The sequence below is a fragment of the Nycticebus coucang genome, chromosome 3 (genome assembly GCF_027406575.1).
Source record: "Nycticebus coucang isolate mNycCou1 chromosome 3, mNycCou1.pri, whole genome shotgun sequence".
Taxonomy (NCBI): Eukaryota; Metazoa; Chordata; class Mammalia; order Primates; family Lorisidae; genus Nycticebus; species Nycticebus coucang.
Window position 1 is genome coordinate 61,860,793 of NC_069782.1, and position 18,936 is coordinate 61,879,728.

General features: G+C 42.3%; 1 protein-coding gene and 2 pseudogenes across 1 annotated transcript in view; all 3 read right to left on the reverse strand.

The window, feature by feature from the left end:
- LOC128582277 (long-chain-fatty-acid--CoA ligase ACSBG2-like) overlaps nt 1-18,936 on the reverse strand; it is an 85,514-nt gene that overhangs the window by 51,855 nt on the left and 14,723 nt on the right. The window contains 2 exon segments of the mRNA XM_053586024.1: nt 6,529-6,612; nt 9,289-9,409. Of these exon segments, the coding sequence (XP_053441999.1) occupies nt 6,529-6,612; nt 9,289-9,409 (205 nt within the window).
- Nucleotides 10,326-11,126, reverse strand: LOC128582460 (ribulose-phosphate 3-epimerase-like; annotated as a pseudogene).
- LOC128582279 (WD repeat-containing protein 5-like) lies at nt 16,958-18,642 on the reverse strand (annotated as a pseudogene).

Sequence of the window (18,936 nt, forward strand, 5' to 3'; positions counted from 1 at the left end):
TGCCTCAGTTTCCTCATTTGTAAAATTCAGACCCAACTCTGTGGAGTAATAGAGTTACTATATGTACAATAATATGCTTGGAATAGTAGGGGGCACATGATTAAGTAAATTTTAAATAAAGACAGGTTGCAAAAGGGCTGTTGGATCTAAGCCATAGTGGAAACTGCAGCAAAAGGTAAAAGTTGCATGCCTATAAACATATTATTAAATGGTCAGTGGTTTTCATAAAAATAGTATTGATGCATTGCAACTATTAAAGCCAAGAAAGTAAAATGATAGTAAATTCTGTCTTGGGTATACATAAAATAGCTAAACTTAAAATGATACGTGTATCAGGACCAAACTCCTTGGGCTGTCTAGACACTAATAGAGTTAATACATATAAAATGTTCAGAACAGTACAGTAGTTGGCATGTGCTAAGTGTTCTGTGGCATCAGATATTATTTGCTGCCTTCCCAAGTTCCACTCCTCACCACCAGCTTCTTCATCATTGGTTGGACAGGGCTGATTCTACTCATAGGTTCAGAAATCAACCTGATTGGTTTAGGACAGAATATTCCATTAGCTTGGGTCACAATGATTGGATCTGGCCTGGGCATGTGACCTCAAGTGGTCCAATCACAGTGAAGATAAAGACTTTAGCCAGGAATTCTGGAACATGGACTCTGGGCATGAATGAGTCAAGATGTGGCCATAGAAGATGCTGAACTATCTCAGGGCTATGAGAGGAAGCAAAGCCAAAGTGAGGCCAAGAAATCAAGAAAGCAAAATAGAGTCCAGGTCACATTCTTTGAGTCCTTGGTTACAATTATGCCTGAAATCCACATCCTAAGCTGTAGTTACATAAACAGACAAATTATCTTCTTTTGCATAAGTGATTTGGGCTTGGGCCTTTGTCACTTGCAGCCACAGGTATTCTTACTGATAACAGATACATTATCTCCATGCTGCAGAAAAGGGGGGCTGAGTCTCAGGAGGGATAGCTTACTTGCCCAAGGTCACACAGAAAGTAAACAGAGGAACTAGCATTCAAACCTGATTGCCTGTGCTCTTAACTTATAGAATCCAGTGTCTCCAAGTGAACTGTTGCATTGTGTTTACTGAGTATCACATGGAACACACAGAAATTCTACCACTGAACACCCCATAAGGCTTTAGATGAGGATTATACACTAACTTCAAGATGGAGGGGCACAAGTCCTCCAGAAATGGCCAGTGTCACCAGCTTGTGATGCTTGTGATGATTCTGGATCCATCTAAGGAGACACCACCCTCTCCTGGTGTCAAGTGGGTGGGGGCCAGGCATGCTGTTCAACATCCAACAGTGTATTGGAAAGCCCCTTACAACAAAGAATTATCCACCCCAATGTCAACAGGAATGAAGATGAGAAACCCTGCTGTAAGTACTATTGCTAAGAAATGAGCCCCCCTACCTTTTTTCACATTTGCAATTTTATATTTATTTGCCTGACTAGTGCCTGTTAGTCAGTCAACCAAAATATTAATGATACATCTCCTATCTGTTCCATCTTTGCTCAGAACAGTGGGAAAATGGCTGTGAACTAAATAGGCAGAGTCGCTACTGTCAAGGATCATACAATCTCAGGAGAGGACACCAACAATAAAAACAAAGCTGGTGATGTGGCAGACTACAGCTTTTCCTAGGGAAGCCCACTGAGGAGGAAGTGCCCAGTGTCATGACATTGCTAAGGAAGCACATTACAAGTAGGAGGCCCAGCAATTGTAAAGGTGTGGGGATGGAGAACAGTTGTATATGTTCTAGGAGCTAAATGTAAGCCAGTGTGGCTAGAGGGTGCAAGAGGATAGTGGTGGGAGATGGGTCAGAAAGTTTGGCTTGGTGCTCATAGCTCAGTGGGTAGGGCACCAGCCACATACATACTGAAGCTGGTGGGTTTGAACCCGGCCCAGGCCACCTAAACAACAATGACAACTGTGACCAAAAAATAGCTGGGCATTATGGCGGGCACCTGTAGTCCCAGCTACTTGGGAGGCTGAGGCAAGAGAACTGATTAAGCCCAAGAGTTTGAGGTTGCTGTAAACTGTGACGCCACACAGTCTACCAAGGGTGACATAGTGAGACTCTGTCTCAAAAAAAAAAAAAGAAGAAAAAGAAAGTTCCATAAGACAAGGACATCAGGACATTCACATCAGATCTTTGGAGTAAAAAAGAAGTAAAAACAACATGAAAAAAAGCTGAGATAGCAGTTGAAAGAAAAGTTACACGTTGGGGGCGGAGACAAGATGGCTTATTGAAGCCAGCTTTCCACAGAGGCTCCCATCCAGAAGGAGAGTTAAAGGACAGAAATATAGCAAGTAACCTGGTGGATTAGAGCTGCGCCAAGAGAGAAGGTTGAAGAACGCACATCAACTCTGCTGAGGCAAGCTGCAACCCCAAGGATATAAACAAAAGGTACAAAATCCATCACCAAGCAGACGGGAGTCCCCTCCCCCATGAGAATGGCTCTGAGTACCCCATAAACAAATGAGCAGAGTTCAAAAGTCCTCCCATTATACTCCACAGGAGAGACCCTCTAAAAACTAGACCTACTTCCCCTACTAGGGTGCTATGGCACTCTCCTGCCAGGCATAAAACTGTGTAAAGCTGTATATATCCTCTACCTGCAATTCTGAGCTCCCATCACTCCCCTCCACTCTCACTCTGAGGTCTGGAGGCCTGTCCCCCAGGAGTCCAGATTCTTGGGTGTTTTCTCGAGAGGTGTGGACAGGGCCTGGACTGCTGCTGGTCAGTGCTAATTTGTGGCATGGGAGTGAGGAGAGGACAGTCAGCTGAGAGGGAATCACACAAAGAGTGGCAGTGCCCCGAGGCATAGAGCAGCAGCCATTTTTGGCAACAATAGGGGTCACCCCTGGATATCTATGCTCATGGCTGGGAAGAATCAACATTGTTAAAATGTCCATACTATCCAAAGCAATATACAATTTTAATGCAATCCCTATTAAAGCTCCACTGTCATATTTTAAAGATCTTGAAAAAATAATACTTCATTTTATATGCAATCAGAAAAAACCTCAAATAGCCAAGACATTACTCAGAAATAAAAACAAGCAGAAGGAATCACGCTACCGGACCTCAGACTATACTATAAATTGAAAGTGATCAAAACAGCATGGTACTGGCACAAAAACAGAGAGGTAGATGTGTGGAACAGAATAGAGAAGCAACAGATGAACCCAGCTACTTACCGTTATTTGATCTTTGACAAGCAAATTAAAAACATTCAGTGGAGAAAAGATTCCCTATTTAACAAATGGTGCTGGGTGAACTGGCTGGCAACCTGTAGAAGACTGAAACTGGACCCACACCTTTCACCATTAACTAAGATAGACTCTCACCAGATTAAAGATTTAAATTTAAGACATGAAACTATAAAAATACTAGCAGAAAGTTTAGGGAAAACTCTTGAAGAAATTGATCTGAGTGAATATTTTATGAGGAGGACCTCCCAAGCAATTGAAGCAGCTTCGAAAATACACTACTGGGACCTGATCAAACTAAAAAGCTTCTGCACAGCCAAGAACACAGTAAATAGAGCAAACAAGCAGCCCTCAGAATGAGAGAAAATATTTGTAGGTTATGTCTCCGACAAAGGTTTAATAACCAGAATTCATAGAGAACCCAAATGTATAAGCAAGAAAAGAACAAGTGATCCATCTCAGGCTGGGTAAGGGACTTGAAGAGAAACTTCTCTGAAGAAGACAGGTGCACGGCCTACAGACATATGAAAAAAAGCTTGTTATCCTTAATCATCAGAGAAATGCAAATCAAAACTACTTTGAGATATCATCTAACTCCAGTAAGATTAGCCCATATCACAAAATCCCAAGACCAGAGATGTTGGCGTGGATGTGGAGAAAAGGGAACACTTCTACACTGCTGGTGGGAATGCAAATTAATACATTCCTTTTGGAAAGATGTTTGGAGAACACTTAGGGATCTAAAAATAGACATGCCATTCAATCCTATAATTTCTCTATTAGGTATATACCCAGAAGACCAAAAATCACATCATAACAAAGATATTTGTACCAGAATGTTTATTGCAGCCCAATTCATAATTGCTAAGTCATGGAAAAAACCCAAGTGCCCATCGATCCACGAATTTATTAATTGTGGTATATGTACACCATGGAATATTATGCAGCCTTAAAGAAAGATGGAGACTTTACCTCTTTCATATTTACATGGATGGAGCTGGAACATATTCTTCTTAGTAAAGTATCTCAAGAATGGAAAAATAAGTATCCAATGTACTCAGCCCTACTGTGAAATTAATCTATGGCTTTCATATGAAAGCTATAACCCAGTTATAACCTAAAAATATGGGGAAGGGGGAGAGGGAGGGGAGGGAGGGGGGAGGATGGGCGGAGGGAGGGTGATTGGTAGGATTACACCTACGTTGCATCTTACAAGGGTACGTGTGAAACTTAGTAAATGTAGAATATAAATGTCTTAGCACAATAACTAAGAAATGCCAGGAAGGCTATGTTAGCCAGTGTGATGAAAATGTGTCAAATGGTCCATAAAACCAGTGTATGGTGCCCCAAGATCGCATTAATGTACACAGCTATGATTTAATAAAAAAAAAAGAAAAAGAAAAGTTACACATTAAAAACGTTAAATAATGTAAAGTTTCCAAATAATGGAAGTGGCTTGGAGTGTACTCGATTGTGACATCTACTTTCATACTGTCATCTTTGTAGGAGAAGATTGTAGGTGAAAAGTGTTGGGACTTTTTTTGTTTGTTTTTTTATTAAATCATAACTTTGTATATTGAGGCATTTATGGGTTTCAGTGTACTGATTTGATATACAATGTAAAATGCTTATATTTAACTGATTAATACATCCATCACCTCGCTTACTTATTTGTTGTGGTAAGACAATTATACTATTTTCTTAATAGTTTTGAAATGTACAAGAAAGGAGCCTTTAAGTTACCCAAGACTTAAGATGCTATTGCTATAGTGGGTACTCTGAACCTCTAAAAAGGTCTTTAATTGTGATTGGTTGTCTCGCTTCCTTAGTCATTGTCCTGGTATTAATATATTCAGATGGACACTTCTGTGTGCTGAAAGGCTCACAAGCTGACGAGCGCTGTGGCTGGCCAGAAAGGACCGTGGACACCTTTTCTCTCACTGGCATGGAGTTTAAATCAAATAAATTCTGTGGCTTTGGGGGACTTCTGATTATAACAATAGGCTTTGAGGGTCTTATCTTGTGGAAATTAAAAGAAACTTGGCTCTCTCTCTCTCTCTCATTCTCTATAAAGATCTGAGCCACTACATAAGTCCAGCAATCCTGAAGTCACCATGCTAGAGAGGTCACATGAGAGAGACCACAATGATGGAAAAGATACTAGAAGACCCCCCAAGTCCAGGTCTGGGACTCGAGTAAAGATTCATAACCTTGCTTATGGTACAAATTTTTAAAACCTTGGCAAACAAGTTAAATAATATTTTAAGGTAGTATTTTAAAATGCATGATTAAAATCACAGTTCATGATGACTAAAATATCAAAATTTTTAGTAAGTGGTAAAAGCTGTAGCATGGCAGTTGAATCTAAGCCACAATGGAGACTTCAGCAAAAGAAAAAATTTGCAATCCCTATGTACATATTTTTACATATTTTAAAACGGTAATGGTTTTAATAAAAATATTATTGAGGACTTTGCAGCTGTTAAAGCTAGGAAAGTAAAATCATAATAAATTCTGGCTTGGGTGAAAATAAAATTTTTAAACCTAAACTAATGTGAGTTTTACCATATCTAATTTGCCATTTTCAGTATATATTTCAATTGTCTTAATGTCCTCAAAAAAATTAGCAATAGAATGGTGGTTGTTGGCTGGGCGCGGTAGCTCACACCTTAATCCTAGCACTCTGGAAGGCTGAGGGGGGTAGATTTCTTGAGCTCACGGGTTCAAGACCAGCCTGAATCAGAGTGAGACACCCCCACCACCACCATCTCTAAAAGTAGCCGGGCATTGTGGTGGGTGCCTATAGTCACAGGTGCTTAGGAGGGTGAGGCAAGAGAATCACTTAAGCCCAAGAGTTTGAGATTGCTGTGAGCTGTGACACCATAGCACTCTACCTAGGGTAACAAAATGAGACTCTGTCTCAAAAAATGGAGACATAAAAAATAATAAAAAATAAATGGTGGTTGGTTTTACTTACCAGTTTGGTGGAGGTCTTTGTTACACAGCAATAAATAGCTAGAACAGACATTTTCCCATTCATTAGTCCCCTTACACGAGAAAAGAAAAATGACTCAAAGGTTCCATCCACTTTCCCAAGGCCAGCCTCACCCTCCTTTGCTCACCTCCCACCTTTCCTCAAAGGGCCAAACCTTCCCTTACAAGACCCTGCCACTTCCTTTGTAAGTTCTCATCCACCCTGGCGAGGTCTGATCCACTGCTGTTTCCAGACCTCTCCCCTCCCTTCGCTCACCCTGGCGAGGCCATGCCCCAGCGCCCAGGTCCACACTTACAAAGTACAGGTTGTTACGGCTCTCTTTCATCAGCAGCCGGTACTGGACAATCTCCTTTAGAGTCTCCAGTCTGCTCCATGGAATCTGAAATACAGTTCTCTGTGGGCAGCATGGCAACTCAGCCCTGGGAAAACCTGAGTGAAGCTGGGTGGAGTCCAAGCTCACTCTATGGCAACTCCAGCTCTTCTCTTTTCCCTGCTCACACCATAGAACATTGCTCTTTGTCTCAACTGCCTCTAAATGGTCTGAGTTGGGACTGCTGGTTTTTTTGTGGTCTGTATCAACAGCCTTCCAATAGTTGGAGGTAGATGTAGGCAACAGCCTTCCCAAAACAACACGTCTCAGAGCGAATATGCTACACAGAATTGTGGATCTTGGTTGTTGAACTCAAGGAAGTCTCTCCTTGCTTTTTCCTTCTCTCTTTTCCCTGCACCACGCAGCCAGAATTCAGCCAACCCTTAAGCTGGAGTCAGGCAACAAAAATCCTCCATGAAGGTGTCTGGAACTGGATAGATTAACAACCCCCTCCCCATATTTAGCACTGCAAGGTTTAGGTGACCCAACCTAGGGATTCACACATCCTTTCATGCCAAAGAAGGAGGGTTCCTCTCTGACTTTTCTTAGCCAATCTGATGAATAAATCACTACCAGTGCCCATTCTGGTAATTACAGCCACGCCTCTGGCTCAGGTTGGAGAGAAAAGACAGAATCCCACAAAGCAGGCAGATAAGAGTTTTCCAGAAAGAAGCAGACATTCAAAGAGGCTGGAGCAGGCAGTAGCTTGAGATATTTGAAGAATGTAAAAAGTTCCGGATGGCCAGAGTGGGAACCCAGGAGAGTGATAGGTGGGGGAGGCAGGTTGGCGGAGCTTTGGAGGCAGAGACAAGGAGTGTGGGGTTTAAGGGAGGAAGGAGCCGTGATTATTACCCCAACCAAAGATCCCCAGTGGAGGAGCATGTAAGGACCCTCATTTGAATCTTCCCCACAAAATGACTGGAATAACAAATGCTCCAAAATGGTGTCTTCAGTGAAACTAGGAATAAGAAATAATCCAGATGTTGCTTTCTGCATGTAAGGCTGAAAATACCAGAAGCAGGACCGGAATCTCCAGCAGCAAGGTGGTTGTTGAGGGCAAGGAGAGGATATAAGGCATTTCCCAGTGACAGAAAACTCTAATTAAGCTAGTGTTCACAGTAGGAAGAAGGACCCCCGCCCATTCACCACCCACCACCTCACAGTGTGTTCTGCTCATAGAACAAACAGACATGACATGGGACCACAGAAGCATCATTTAAGAAAGTAATTTTTTAAAACCCCGGGCTGAAGGTCAGAGATTAGGAATTCCTTCCTGAATGAGGTTAGGAATTAGGAGTCAAAAGAGTTCCGGCAGCACAATGTGTCAAGTCTGAAAAATGTCCCCTAATTTCAGAGATGCTAAAATGTAGGGACACATGAAGCTGACAGCGGATTGGAGGACACCGTCCACGGTAACCCACATCTCAACTCTCAGGATGGTAAAATGGGAAGAAATCTGTGACACTAAGTAATGAAATAGGGCAGTAGTCCTCAACCTTTATGGCACCAGGGGTCAGTTTCCTGGAAGAACATTTTTCCACAGACTAAGGTGGGTGAGTTAGGGATGGGAGAGGAGGCAGAGCTCAGGCCCAGGGGTCAGGGGCCCCAGAGATAAGGTATTAAAGAAACTGTCACAAGAGTCTTGAGCTGAAGGTTGAATCTAGTCATCTAGGCTCCCTGCTGTCAAGGACTCCCCTTCTCTCTGGATCCTCCAACCAAAAGCCAATTCAGGAAACAACACATTCAAACCCACAAGAGAAACTGAAAAGATTTCAGTGATGACCACACCAAGATACTATCAGAAAAAAATCAAAAGGTATCAAATTTCACAGTGCAAAAGAAAATTCACTTCACAAACCAACATTCCTATATAAAATTAAAAATGTACTGAATGCAATGCAGCTAATAAGGAAGAACACAAAGCAACATACAAGCCACTCAGGAAAGAGCACGATGCCAGAGCAAAGTGAAATAGGAATTTAGCGGAGAAAAACATTCAGAAATTAAGACTGACAAGAAATGAAGAAAATTACAAGTAGCACAAGCTTAAAATAATTATACCTCTAAAAGGAAAACCATCAGGGTGGGTGTAGTGGCTCATGCCTGTAATCCTAGCACTTTAGGAGGCTGTGGTAGGAGAATGGCTTGAGATCAGGAGTTTGAGACCAGCCTGAACAATATAATAAGAGCTCTGCAAAACATAGAAAAAATTAGCCACACACCTGTAATGTCAGCTACTCAGGAGGCTGAGGCAGAAGGATCGCTTCAACCTAGGAGTTTGAGGTTGCTGTGAGCTGTGATGGTACCACTGCACTCTAGCCTGGGCAATAGAGGGAGACCCTGCCTAACAAAAGAAGAAGAAGAAGGAGGAGGAGGAGGAGGAGGAGGAGAGGGGAAAAAAAATCAATAGTTGGATGTATATCAAATAATACATGAACACTTTAATGGAGGATGAATGGTAAACTAAGGTAATATGAATTGGAAATTAAACTCTCCCACTCTGCTCCCCCCAAAAGCAGCTTCATCAGAAGCTGTGGTCATAGAGGATTCTTGCTGAACCTGTGCATGGAGTAAACACCACCACCCCACCTTATTGTTAGTATCTACCTGGGAGCACGAGGCTACTGACCAGAGCCCTGGGGTCCCTTGGGAGACTTTGGAGAGCAGGACTAGATAAGAATTTACCGAAAGGATTTTCTGTAACTGTTGATCATTTTCAACCAGCAAGATGTTCACCTTGGCTTGACTGATGATGTATTGACAAGCCTCAACAGAGTTGGTGGCATAAATACCGACACAAAGACCCCTGGGAAAAGAAATTACATTCACGTGTCTGCCCACGCACACCTTCAGGTGAGAGTGGCTTGAAAGGTAAGGGGAGAGGAAAGGTTTTCAGGTAAGTTCTGAGCTTGTAGCCTCCCCACCAGCTTTCCATTTTTCCCAACTTAGCAGTGATGAAGACAATGAAAATGATAGTGATGATGGGAGTGGCAACTCCTAGGAAGTCATAACAACAGGTCAAGGGCAAGATGAGGCCAAGGGCAGTGCATTTGCTTGTTCAAGGTTACACAGCAAGTAATTGTTAGACCTGGGATTTGATCCACAGCTCAGCCAACAGTTCCCTTTATTCACAGCCTTCTGTTCTAGCTGTTGTCACCCAGTTGTGGCTGTGATTTGCATTTCTCACCAGCTAAAGACATCGAGCATCTTTACAAGTGCTTGTTGCCTGCTTTCCTGTATGACTTTTCTGCTCAAGTCTTCTGCTCAACCAACTCAATCCTAACTAGGATTTCTTTTCTTTCTTTCTTTTTTTTTTTTTTTAAGGGAAAATATAAGCATTTCCTTTGTATTTGGAAAGCTGAGAAATAGAAAATTTTTGTAGAAATATAAAAAGTTTTTCATAGTGGCCAATATGCCCTGTTAGGCAGTAAGACACATTTCCATTTGTGGCTTTAATACGGCCATATATTTACTCCTTATAAAAATCAAATCTCTCAGTAAAAACTATTTCACCACACTAATCTTTCAATTATATCACTAAAAATGAGTTATAAACACCAATTGATAACCTCTTAAAACATACTGCATAAAATATTTTTATCACTGAGTGAGTAATTGCTTCAAAGCAGTGCTGCCTGCAGTCTGATTTGGTGGTCAGTGTTCCTGTTCTCCAGTAAAAAGGAGAACTCGTGAGCAGAAACACTGAGCTCCTTGTGGTTTCATCAATCAAGAGAACATTTCTGAGCAGCTTCTGAGCAAACATTTCTTAACAGTTCGCTTACAGATCTGGAGTCTTCACGCCTCATAATGGCACTGCCAGGTGCAATCATGTCTGCTTCTGCTTCTGCACACTGACAGACAGTGTCAGGTCTTCCACCACCAAGCTCTATATCCAAAGATGGGAACAGATTCCTCAACCAGTGAAACTTTGGCATCATATCTTCTACGAATTTCTGTCCTCCAAACCCAAGTTCCACTGTCATAACCAAGGCCATGTCCATTTGATCAGCCCATGGTGCCAAATACTCAACTGTTGTTCCTGGTTTGATGGCAAGGCCAACCTTCTCCTCTTCTCCCGTCTTTTATTAAAGCCCTTGGGTTCTCAGTAGCCTCCTGGTTTGATGACAAGGCCAACCTTCATCCATTCTCCCACATGTCTTTCCTTAGAGGCTGTGGGTTCTCAGGAACCTCGAGTTGAAGGGTGTTCCGACTGGCTCTTGCTACAGCCACTGGCTTTACCCACTGCCTGGCCTGGACACCACCATGTGCATGTCTAGGAAGGGTCCTGGCCTCGCTGCATTCAGAGGCTACTAACACAGGGTGACCAAAGGTGATGCTGGGAACAAAATGCAAAAAAACTAACTTCCCTGTACATCCAGGTGTAGATAAGCCTCCCCAGAGTCTAACATCCTGAGGCACTCAACCCCTAAATTGGCCAGGTCGCTGTTGAGGATGAACAGGCCAATCTTGCAGCCTGATGCTGGTTCCCTTGAGTAGGATTTCTTTATATATTCTAGAGACATAGTACCAGTCCTTTGTCAGATTCGAGTTTTGTGAGTATTTCCTCCAAGAGTGTGATCTGCCTATTCATTTTGTTGTTTGTATCTTTTAATGAGCAGAAGTTTTTAATGCTAATGAAGCCCTATTCATCTGCATTTTCTTTAATGCTTTTTGCTTTCTTGTCCTAAGTAATCTTTGCCTACTCCCAGGCTGTGAAGATGTTCTCCTGTGTTTTCTTTTCTCCTGAAGCTTTAACTTTTTTTTTTTTTTGAGACGGAGTCTCGCTATGCCGCCCTCAATAAAGTGCTGTAGCATCATAGCTCACAGCAACCTCCAACTCCTGGGCTTAGGCGTTTCTCTTGCCTCAGCCTCCCGAGTAGCTGGGACTACAGGCGCCCACCACAATGCCTGGCTATATTTTTGTTGCAGTTTGGCTGGGGCTGGGTTGAAACCCACCACCCTCGGTATATGGGGCTAGCGCCCTACCCACTGAGCCACAGGCATTTAGTTCCATGACCTAGGCTGGAGTGCATTGGTGCAATCATAGCTTATTGCAACCTCCTGGGCTCAAGCAATTCCCCTGTCTCAGCTTCCAAAGCAGCTGGAACTATAGGCACATGCCACAATGCCTGAGTAATTTTTCTATTTTGTGTAGAGATGGAGGTTTCACTATTTTGCTTAGGCTGGTCTTAAACTCCTGGGCGTAAGTGATCCTCCTGCCTCAGCCTCCCAAAGCACTAGGATCACAGGCATAAGCCACCACACTTAGTCTTAATTTTCATAATTAGGTCTACAATCCATCTGGATTTAATTTTTTTTTTTTAGAGACAGAGTCTCACTTTATCGCCCTCAGTATAGTACCGTGGCATCACAGCTCACAGCAACCTCTAACTCGTGGGCTTAGGTGATTCTCTTGCCTCAGCCTCCCAAGTAGCTGGAACTACAGGAGCCCACCACAACATCCAGCTATTTTTTGTTGCAGTTTGGCTGGGGCCAGATTCAAACTCCCCAGCCTCAGTATATGGAGCTGGCGCCCTATCCACTGAGCCACAGGTGCCACCCCTGGATGTAATTTTTGCATTTGGTGTGAGGTAGGGATCAAGGCTGATTTATTTTTCCATGTGAATATACAATTGATCCACCACCATTGGATTTCTCTGGTGTCATCATTAAAATCCAGTGACCAAGTATATTTGGGTCTATTTCTGGGTTTTCTGCTCCATTAATCGAGTTGTTGTGCTTTTAATAGGGCAGGGAATTATGCAGGTTATAATTATGTATAATATATTCCCTCATCAGTACTTATAAGCACATACTATTTGCTAGGTACTGCACTTTACAGCATAGTAATCTTCATCTAACTGACTCTTCCTAATAATTCTGTGAGATATGAAGGTATGTTGCTCTCATGCTCATTTATACAGAGGACTGCAGGCAGAATGGGGACTGAAGACCCCATTCTTGGCAGGGAAGGGTACCCCCGGCAAAAGGGAAAATTAAAAAGTAAGCTAGCTGAAGGAGTCAGAACAAAGAAAAGTCAGCTAATTTACCTTTAAGCCGGCCATTGCTAAATTTCTTATCTGAACAAGTTTCCAGCCTTTCCTGTAACTCTGGTCTATTGGGAATACAACTTACACAAATACCCTGCTAAGTCTGTGAACACTCTGAGGAAAACAACGTCCATAGAAGAAACTGTGGCAAGTCCTAGAAAAGATACACCTTCTAGGTCATTTCTGTCTATTAAACAGACAAAGCAGATACCCGCTGTGGAGATTTGCATTTGGCTGGGGCAGAGACCAAGGTAACAGCTCAAGCTCTGAGATATCGGCAGGAGGGCTTAACATCCCTTATCACAGAGGAAAATCCTCTGTTGTGGTGATGAGAGGAAAATGCCTCTCTCCCACCGATTCCTCAGAGGAGATTAACGCCAGTGGTATTTTACTCCACAGTGAACTAGTCCCAACTGCTAGGACTGGCACCCACTACAATGCCCAGCTATTTTTAGAGACAGGGTCTCTCTCTAGCTCAGGCAGGTGTTGAACTCAAACTTGTGAGCTCAAGCAATCTGCCTGCCTCCGCCTCCCAGAGTGCTAGGATTATAGGTGTGAGCCACTGTGCCTGGCAGATAAGTCTCTATAAAAGTTTATTCCACACTGTAAGGCAGGAATAATATGTGCACATAAAAATTTAGAAAATAGAAAATAACATATTAGAGCATTCTTAATCTTAATGATCAAATATAAGTAATGATAATACTTCTCTAGTCATGTAACTGCAGCAGATCAATCTGGTCCAACTTTTATGTAATAATACCACATGTTGTTTTTCAGTTGCTAAGACTCCCCCCACCAGTGAAAGTCACATCACCTGAGCATGCCCAATGAACCAAGCCTGCAACCATAGTTTTCTCTTGTCTCTTTGCCAGTGACTTGCATAAAGCATTTCTTTTCTTAAAACCTGATGACCTGGTATTGGCATCTGTGCATATTAGGCAACAAGCCCATTGATTGCTTAGTAAACTCCCTTGTTTTTTTTTCTTGGCTTTTAACTGCTACTACTATTGTTGTGTTAGGACTAGTAGGCCTAGGCTAAGATAGAAAGGTGTCAGGCCTAGGATATAATGGAAAAATACCAGTTAACTCCTGGGCTAACTCCTGGCAAATTTCCAGACTGCAAGCTTTCAAAAAAATTGAAATAAATCTAGTTCATTCCCAAGACAGATGGGAAAGTACTAAGTAATTTCTTGCTTCTAGTTCACTACAAATTTCTTGTTCGGCTAACTCCCTGGGAAACAGACCAGGAGGTACCAACTGTTTCTGGACTGACTTTTAAACAATACCAAGTTGAGAAAGTACTAAAACTAAGTTGTATGGGGGGAAAGTACTGAAACTAAAATGTATAGGGGAAAATATTAAAACAAAGGTATCTGACATATGACTGACAAACCGCAAAATTCTGCTTCTGTACAATGCTTGTTTGTTACCCTACCCAGATGCACCTGAGCAGCCTGCATGCCAACCAGGATGCAGACTAAGCCTTAAAAACCCGACCCCTTAGGCACTCGGGGCTGCTCTCAGAAACCCCATGTTGGAACACCAAGGCAGTTGCCCACAGGCTCTTCAATAAAAAGACTCCTCTTTAAATTTGTTTGGCAGTGTGGTCTTTGTGGAACTCCTAGGCACAACAGTTGTTATTATTATAATCATCATCTCAAGATTGACAAACTTGAGTTTAGATCTCTGGGTCTTTACCCAGCCACAGTATGATTTTGGTGGGGGGAAGCCACTTAATCTCTCTTGGCCCCACGTCACCACCACCATTATTCCTTGGGATAACAAGCCTACTTCATATGACTGCTGTGAGCAGTCAGTAAAACCATATGGGTAAAAGACTGGTGGGTAACAGATGGTATATTATAGTTGCTATTTTTTAATTTTAAGTATAGTTGTAAACGTACAGTGCATAAATATTTTGATACATGCTTTTATACTTCTTACAACATCAAAAATGTTTAACATGTGCTCTTCAGAGCCATCGCATTAAAATCATGCCAAATATTAAATCAAAGAAGTATTAAAGCCAGAAGATCTGTTATTGTTCTACCCTGGACACGTCTAGAAAGAATTTAGGTTCTTTCTAACTTTTGCCATCACTAATAACACTTGCAAGAAGCATCTTGTGTCCACAAGACTTAAATTCACATTTTGGTTTAATTTGTTTAAGTAAATTTCCAAAAGTAGAATTACCAGTTCAAAAGCAAGTCAATATTTTATTTTTATTGTTATTTTTTCATGATTACAAAGTCTTACATAATCACTGTGAGAAGGCAATTGTTTCCTATAATATTCTTGCAAAAAATAGCAACTATTAGCATTTTGATAAATATCCCTCCTTATTTTTCTATCTATGCATATATAATTATACCCCCAAAATGAAATATTACAGTCTAGACTAGTTTACAACCTATTCTTTTCAGCTGAAAAAAAAAAAAGAGCATTTTTGAAGTCCATTGATAGCTCTTTCCTGGATGCTACCCTGAAGGTTGTACTGATCGTACTGCAACTAGATGTAGGGCAGAGAAAATCTGCCCACTTTCTTGAGTTAATACATCTTACATGAAGTGTTCTTGCAAATTCATTAACCAATAAAAAGGGAAAAACTGGACAAATTAAGAAATACAAATACAAAATGGTCAGCCCTTCTAGAGAAAAGAGTGTGAATAAAAATAAGATTTACATTTTATTTTTCACCTTAACATAGGCAAACTTTAGTCTCCAGAGATAACTCCCTGGCCAGTCTCAAAACCATCTTCCTTTCAAGATGTGCTTTGGACGTCTCCAAATGCCAGTTCAATCTGGGCCTCACGGTGAATTAATAAAGGCTCTTTGCAAAGTCAGGATTTTAAGTGCTCATACCCAGCGGGTCAGATGTTCTGAAATATCTTGTAAAAATACCCACATATGTGAACTAGAATCTATGGACTTTATATAGATATAAAAAATGTTTGTGGCTGGATGTGGTGGCTCACACCTGTAATCCCAGAGTGTGATTACAGGCCAAGGCAGGTGGATTGCTTGAGCTTAGGAGGTCGAGACCAGTCTGAGCAAGAGTGAGACCCTGTCTCTACTAAAACTAAAAACTAGTTAGGCATTGTGGCCCAAGCCTATCTAAGTACTTGGGAGGTTGAGGCAAGAGGATACCTCAAGCCCAAGAGTTTGAGGTTGCTTTAGCCTGGATGACAAGAGTGAGACTCTATCTCAAAAAAAAAAAAAGTTCATGTCATAATAGTTCTTTGTAATAGCAGAAATCTGTAATCACTGCTAGTCATGATGAATGGATATTGCATCCTATGTCTACCGGTGAAGCACTGGCCAAATAACTCATAGTAAATTCAAACAAGGCAATAACATGCTGCCACTGAGGAGGGAAGTGTTAACATGGATAAACATTTTAAGTGAAAAACAAAGCAGATTCAATAACCAAATTCTAGCTTGAGCCTATTTTTAACAGGTCATATGTGCTATACACATACTTCTGTGAACACATATGTGTGCTTACACATGCATACAAAATGTGTAGGAAGGAAAACCACTGTTCATTGTGGTTACTCTAGGAAGATAGGATGTTGCTAGATAAAAAAATAGAAACTTTTGTATTTTTATTATTTTTTTTTTTCACAAACTCCCTCCTTTTATCATGGTCTGTACTGCTGGTTGTGGTCTGAACATCAGTGGGATGGATGGGGAAACCATGATCTCCATGCTGTCAGCACATGAACTGTGAATCCCAGGACACAAAGATTCTTTACATGGAAATAACCTTACAATGCTATGTTTCCAGAAAAGACTTGAAAATACGCTGGGTACTATGACAGGCAGGAATCATGAACAGCTGGAGCCATGTTTTAGAGCAACTACTTGACACCGAGACCAGGACCACAGAGGATGAGGCGGGAGAGGCCAGCAGGCCAGAGCCATGGTGGGGAGATGGGTCACAGCATCGCACTGGGGCAGAATATCAAGGGATACAGAACGTTTACTGGAAAAACACAACTCATGATAAATTGAACTTCACCCTTTTGTAATAAAAAATTAAAAATTTTTGTTGACTCTGAACACAATACAGACTAGGAACACTTCCCTAGACAGTGTTAGAAGAATTGGCAAGAAATGTCACCAGGAAATTAGGACTTTCCAGTGGTCCACTCCCCCTCAGCCAAATCGTCTTCAAAGAGGAGAGGGCTCAAGTCAGGCCCTGCCCAGGTCCCCAGACCCAGACCAGGGCCACATCCACGACACCCACTGTTCTTGCCGATCCAGATAAGTCCCGACAGTCTCTCGGGGTAGCCAAGGGCTTAGCAGTTGCTCTTCCACAGCTTAATCATTTTGTCCTTTTCTAGTGCCCTGAGGCGATGATGTTCTCTGTTGGGTGACAAGCTGTTGAAATCACAACATCTGTATGGCCTTGTAGTTTCTGTACAATCTCTTTTGTCTGAAGGTTCCAAATGTAAACCAGGCTGTTCTCTGAACCGGATACGATCCACTTCCCACCAGTGACTGAGAAATTGGCAAATATGCAGTATTTCTCATTCTTGTGGCCAGGGTATGTCTTCAGGCACTTCCCCTTGCTGTAGTCCCAGAGCTTCAGGGTGTTGTCCAGCATGGCAGCCAAGACACATTTTCCATTCAGAGAAAACCTGATGAATGACACTGGGGGGTTGTCACCCTCGATGAGCATCTTCAGGCACTGGCCAGAGTTTGTGTACCGGATGCAACAGAGACTGTCATAGCTACTTGAAACTATCAAGGATCCATATGATTAAAATGAAAGGCTGAGACCGGATCCAAGTGTGCCGGCAAAGTCTTGAGGCACTTCCCTGTCTTCACATCCCATATCCTCACGCTCTCATCAAACGAGCCTGAGACAATGGGGTCGGACTGGGGGTTGAAGTTACAGCAAAAGACACAATTACTGCGCCCCTTCACAGTTTTCAGACACTTTCCCGAGCTTACATCCCATATCTTCAAGGTTTTATCATCTGAGGCAGAAACAAGGAGGTTGGAATCTGATGACCAGGCTACGTCAGATATTCCCAGTTTGTGACCAGATATGGTTTTCTCTAATTTCCCATCATATGCTCCCCAAATTTCTTTTATTTTTTTTTTATTAAATCATAGCTGTGTACATTAATGCGATCATGGGGCACCATATACTGGTTTTATAGACGTTTGACACATTTTCATCACACTGATTAACATAGCCTTCCTGGCATTTTCTTAGTTATTGTGTTAAGATATTTACATTCTACATTTACTAAATTTCACATACACCCTTGTAAGATGCACCGCAGGTGTAATCCCACTAATCACCCTTACTCTGCCCACCTCCCCCCTCCCTCCCTTCCCTCTCCCCCTTCCCCATGCTTAGGTTATAACTGGGTTATAGCTTTCATATGAAAGCCATAAATTAGTTTCATAGTAGGGCTGAGTACATTGGATACTTTTTCTTCCATTCTTGAGATACTTTACTAAGAAGAATATGTTCCAGATCCATCCATGTAAACATGAAAGAGGTAAAGTCTCCATCTTTCTTTAAGGCTGCATAATATTCCATGGTGTACATATACCACAATTTATTAATCCATTCGTGGATCGATGGGCACTTGGGCTTTTTCCATGACTTAGCAATTATGAATTGGGCTGCAATAAACATTCTGGTACAAATATCTTTGTTATGATGTGATTTTTGGTCTTCTGGGTATATGCCTAGTAGAGGAATTATAGGATTGAATGCTCCCCAAATTTTAATGAGTTTATCAGCAGATGAACTTGCCAGCCACTCTCCATTTGGGCTGAATTTCACAGAGGAGCCAGCAAGGGTGAATTTTAGAGAGCAGTTTGGTTTAATGGGTGTGGGCTTGCTTTGAGTGGCTGACGAGGAAGGCGTTGGCTGTGCTCTGACAGCCTCGGTCTCTGGCTTCTTCTCCTCTGTCGCCATGGCTCTGAAGCCGGCCCCACAGGGCATGTGGCGGGAGTCACAGGGAAAGGGCGCTCTGCTGACGGCGTCCTAGAGTGGGAACCCACCGGTAAGGGCGAACCGGACGTCGAGTCGACTGTCTCCTGGGCGGGAGCGTGGACCGGGTTCCTGTATTTTTCTTTTGTATTATTAACATGTAAACCAGTGCTTCTCATCTGGGGAGATGTTTGTCTTTCAGGGACATTCAGTGATATTTGAAGAGACATTTGTGGTTGTCATAACCTGCACGGAGGATTGGAGGCCAGGGTCGCTGCTCAGCACAGTGCAGGGCCTAGAACAGCCCCGCCCCATAGCACA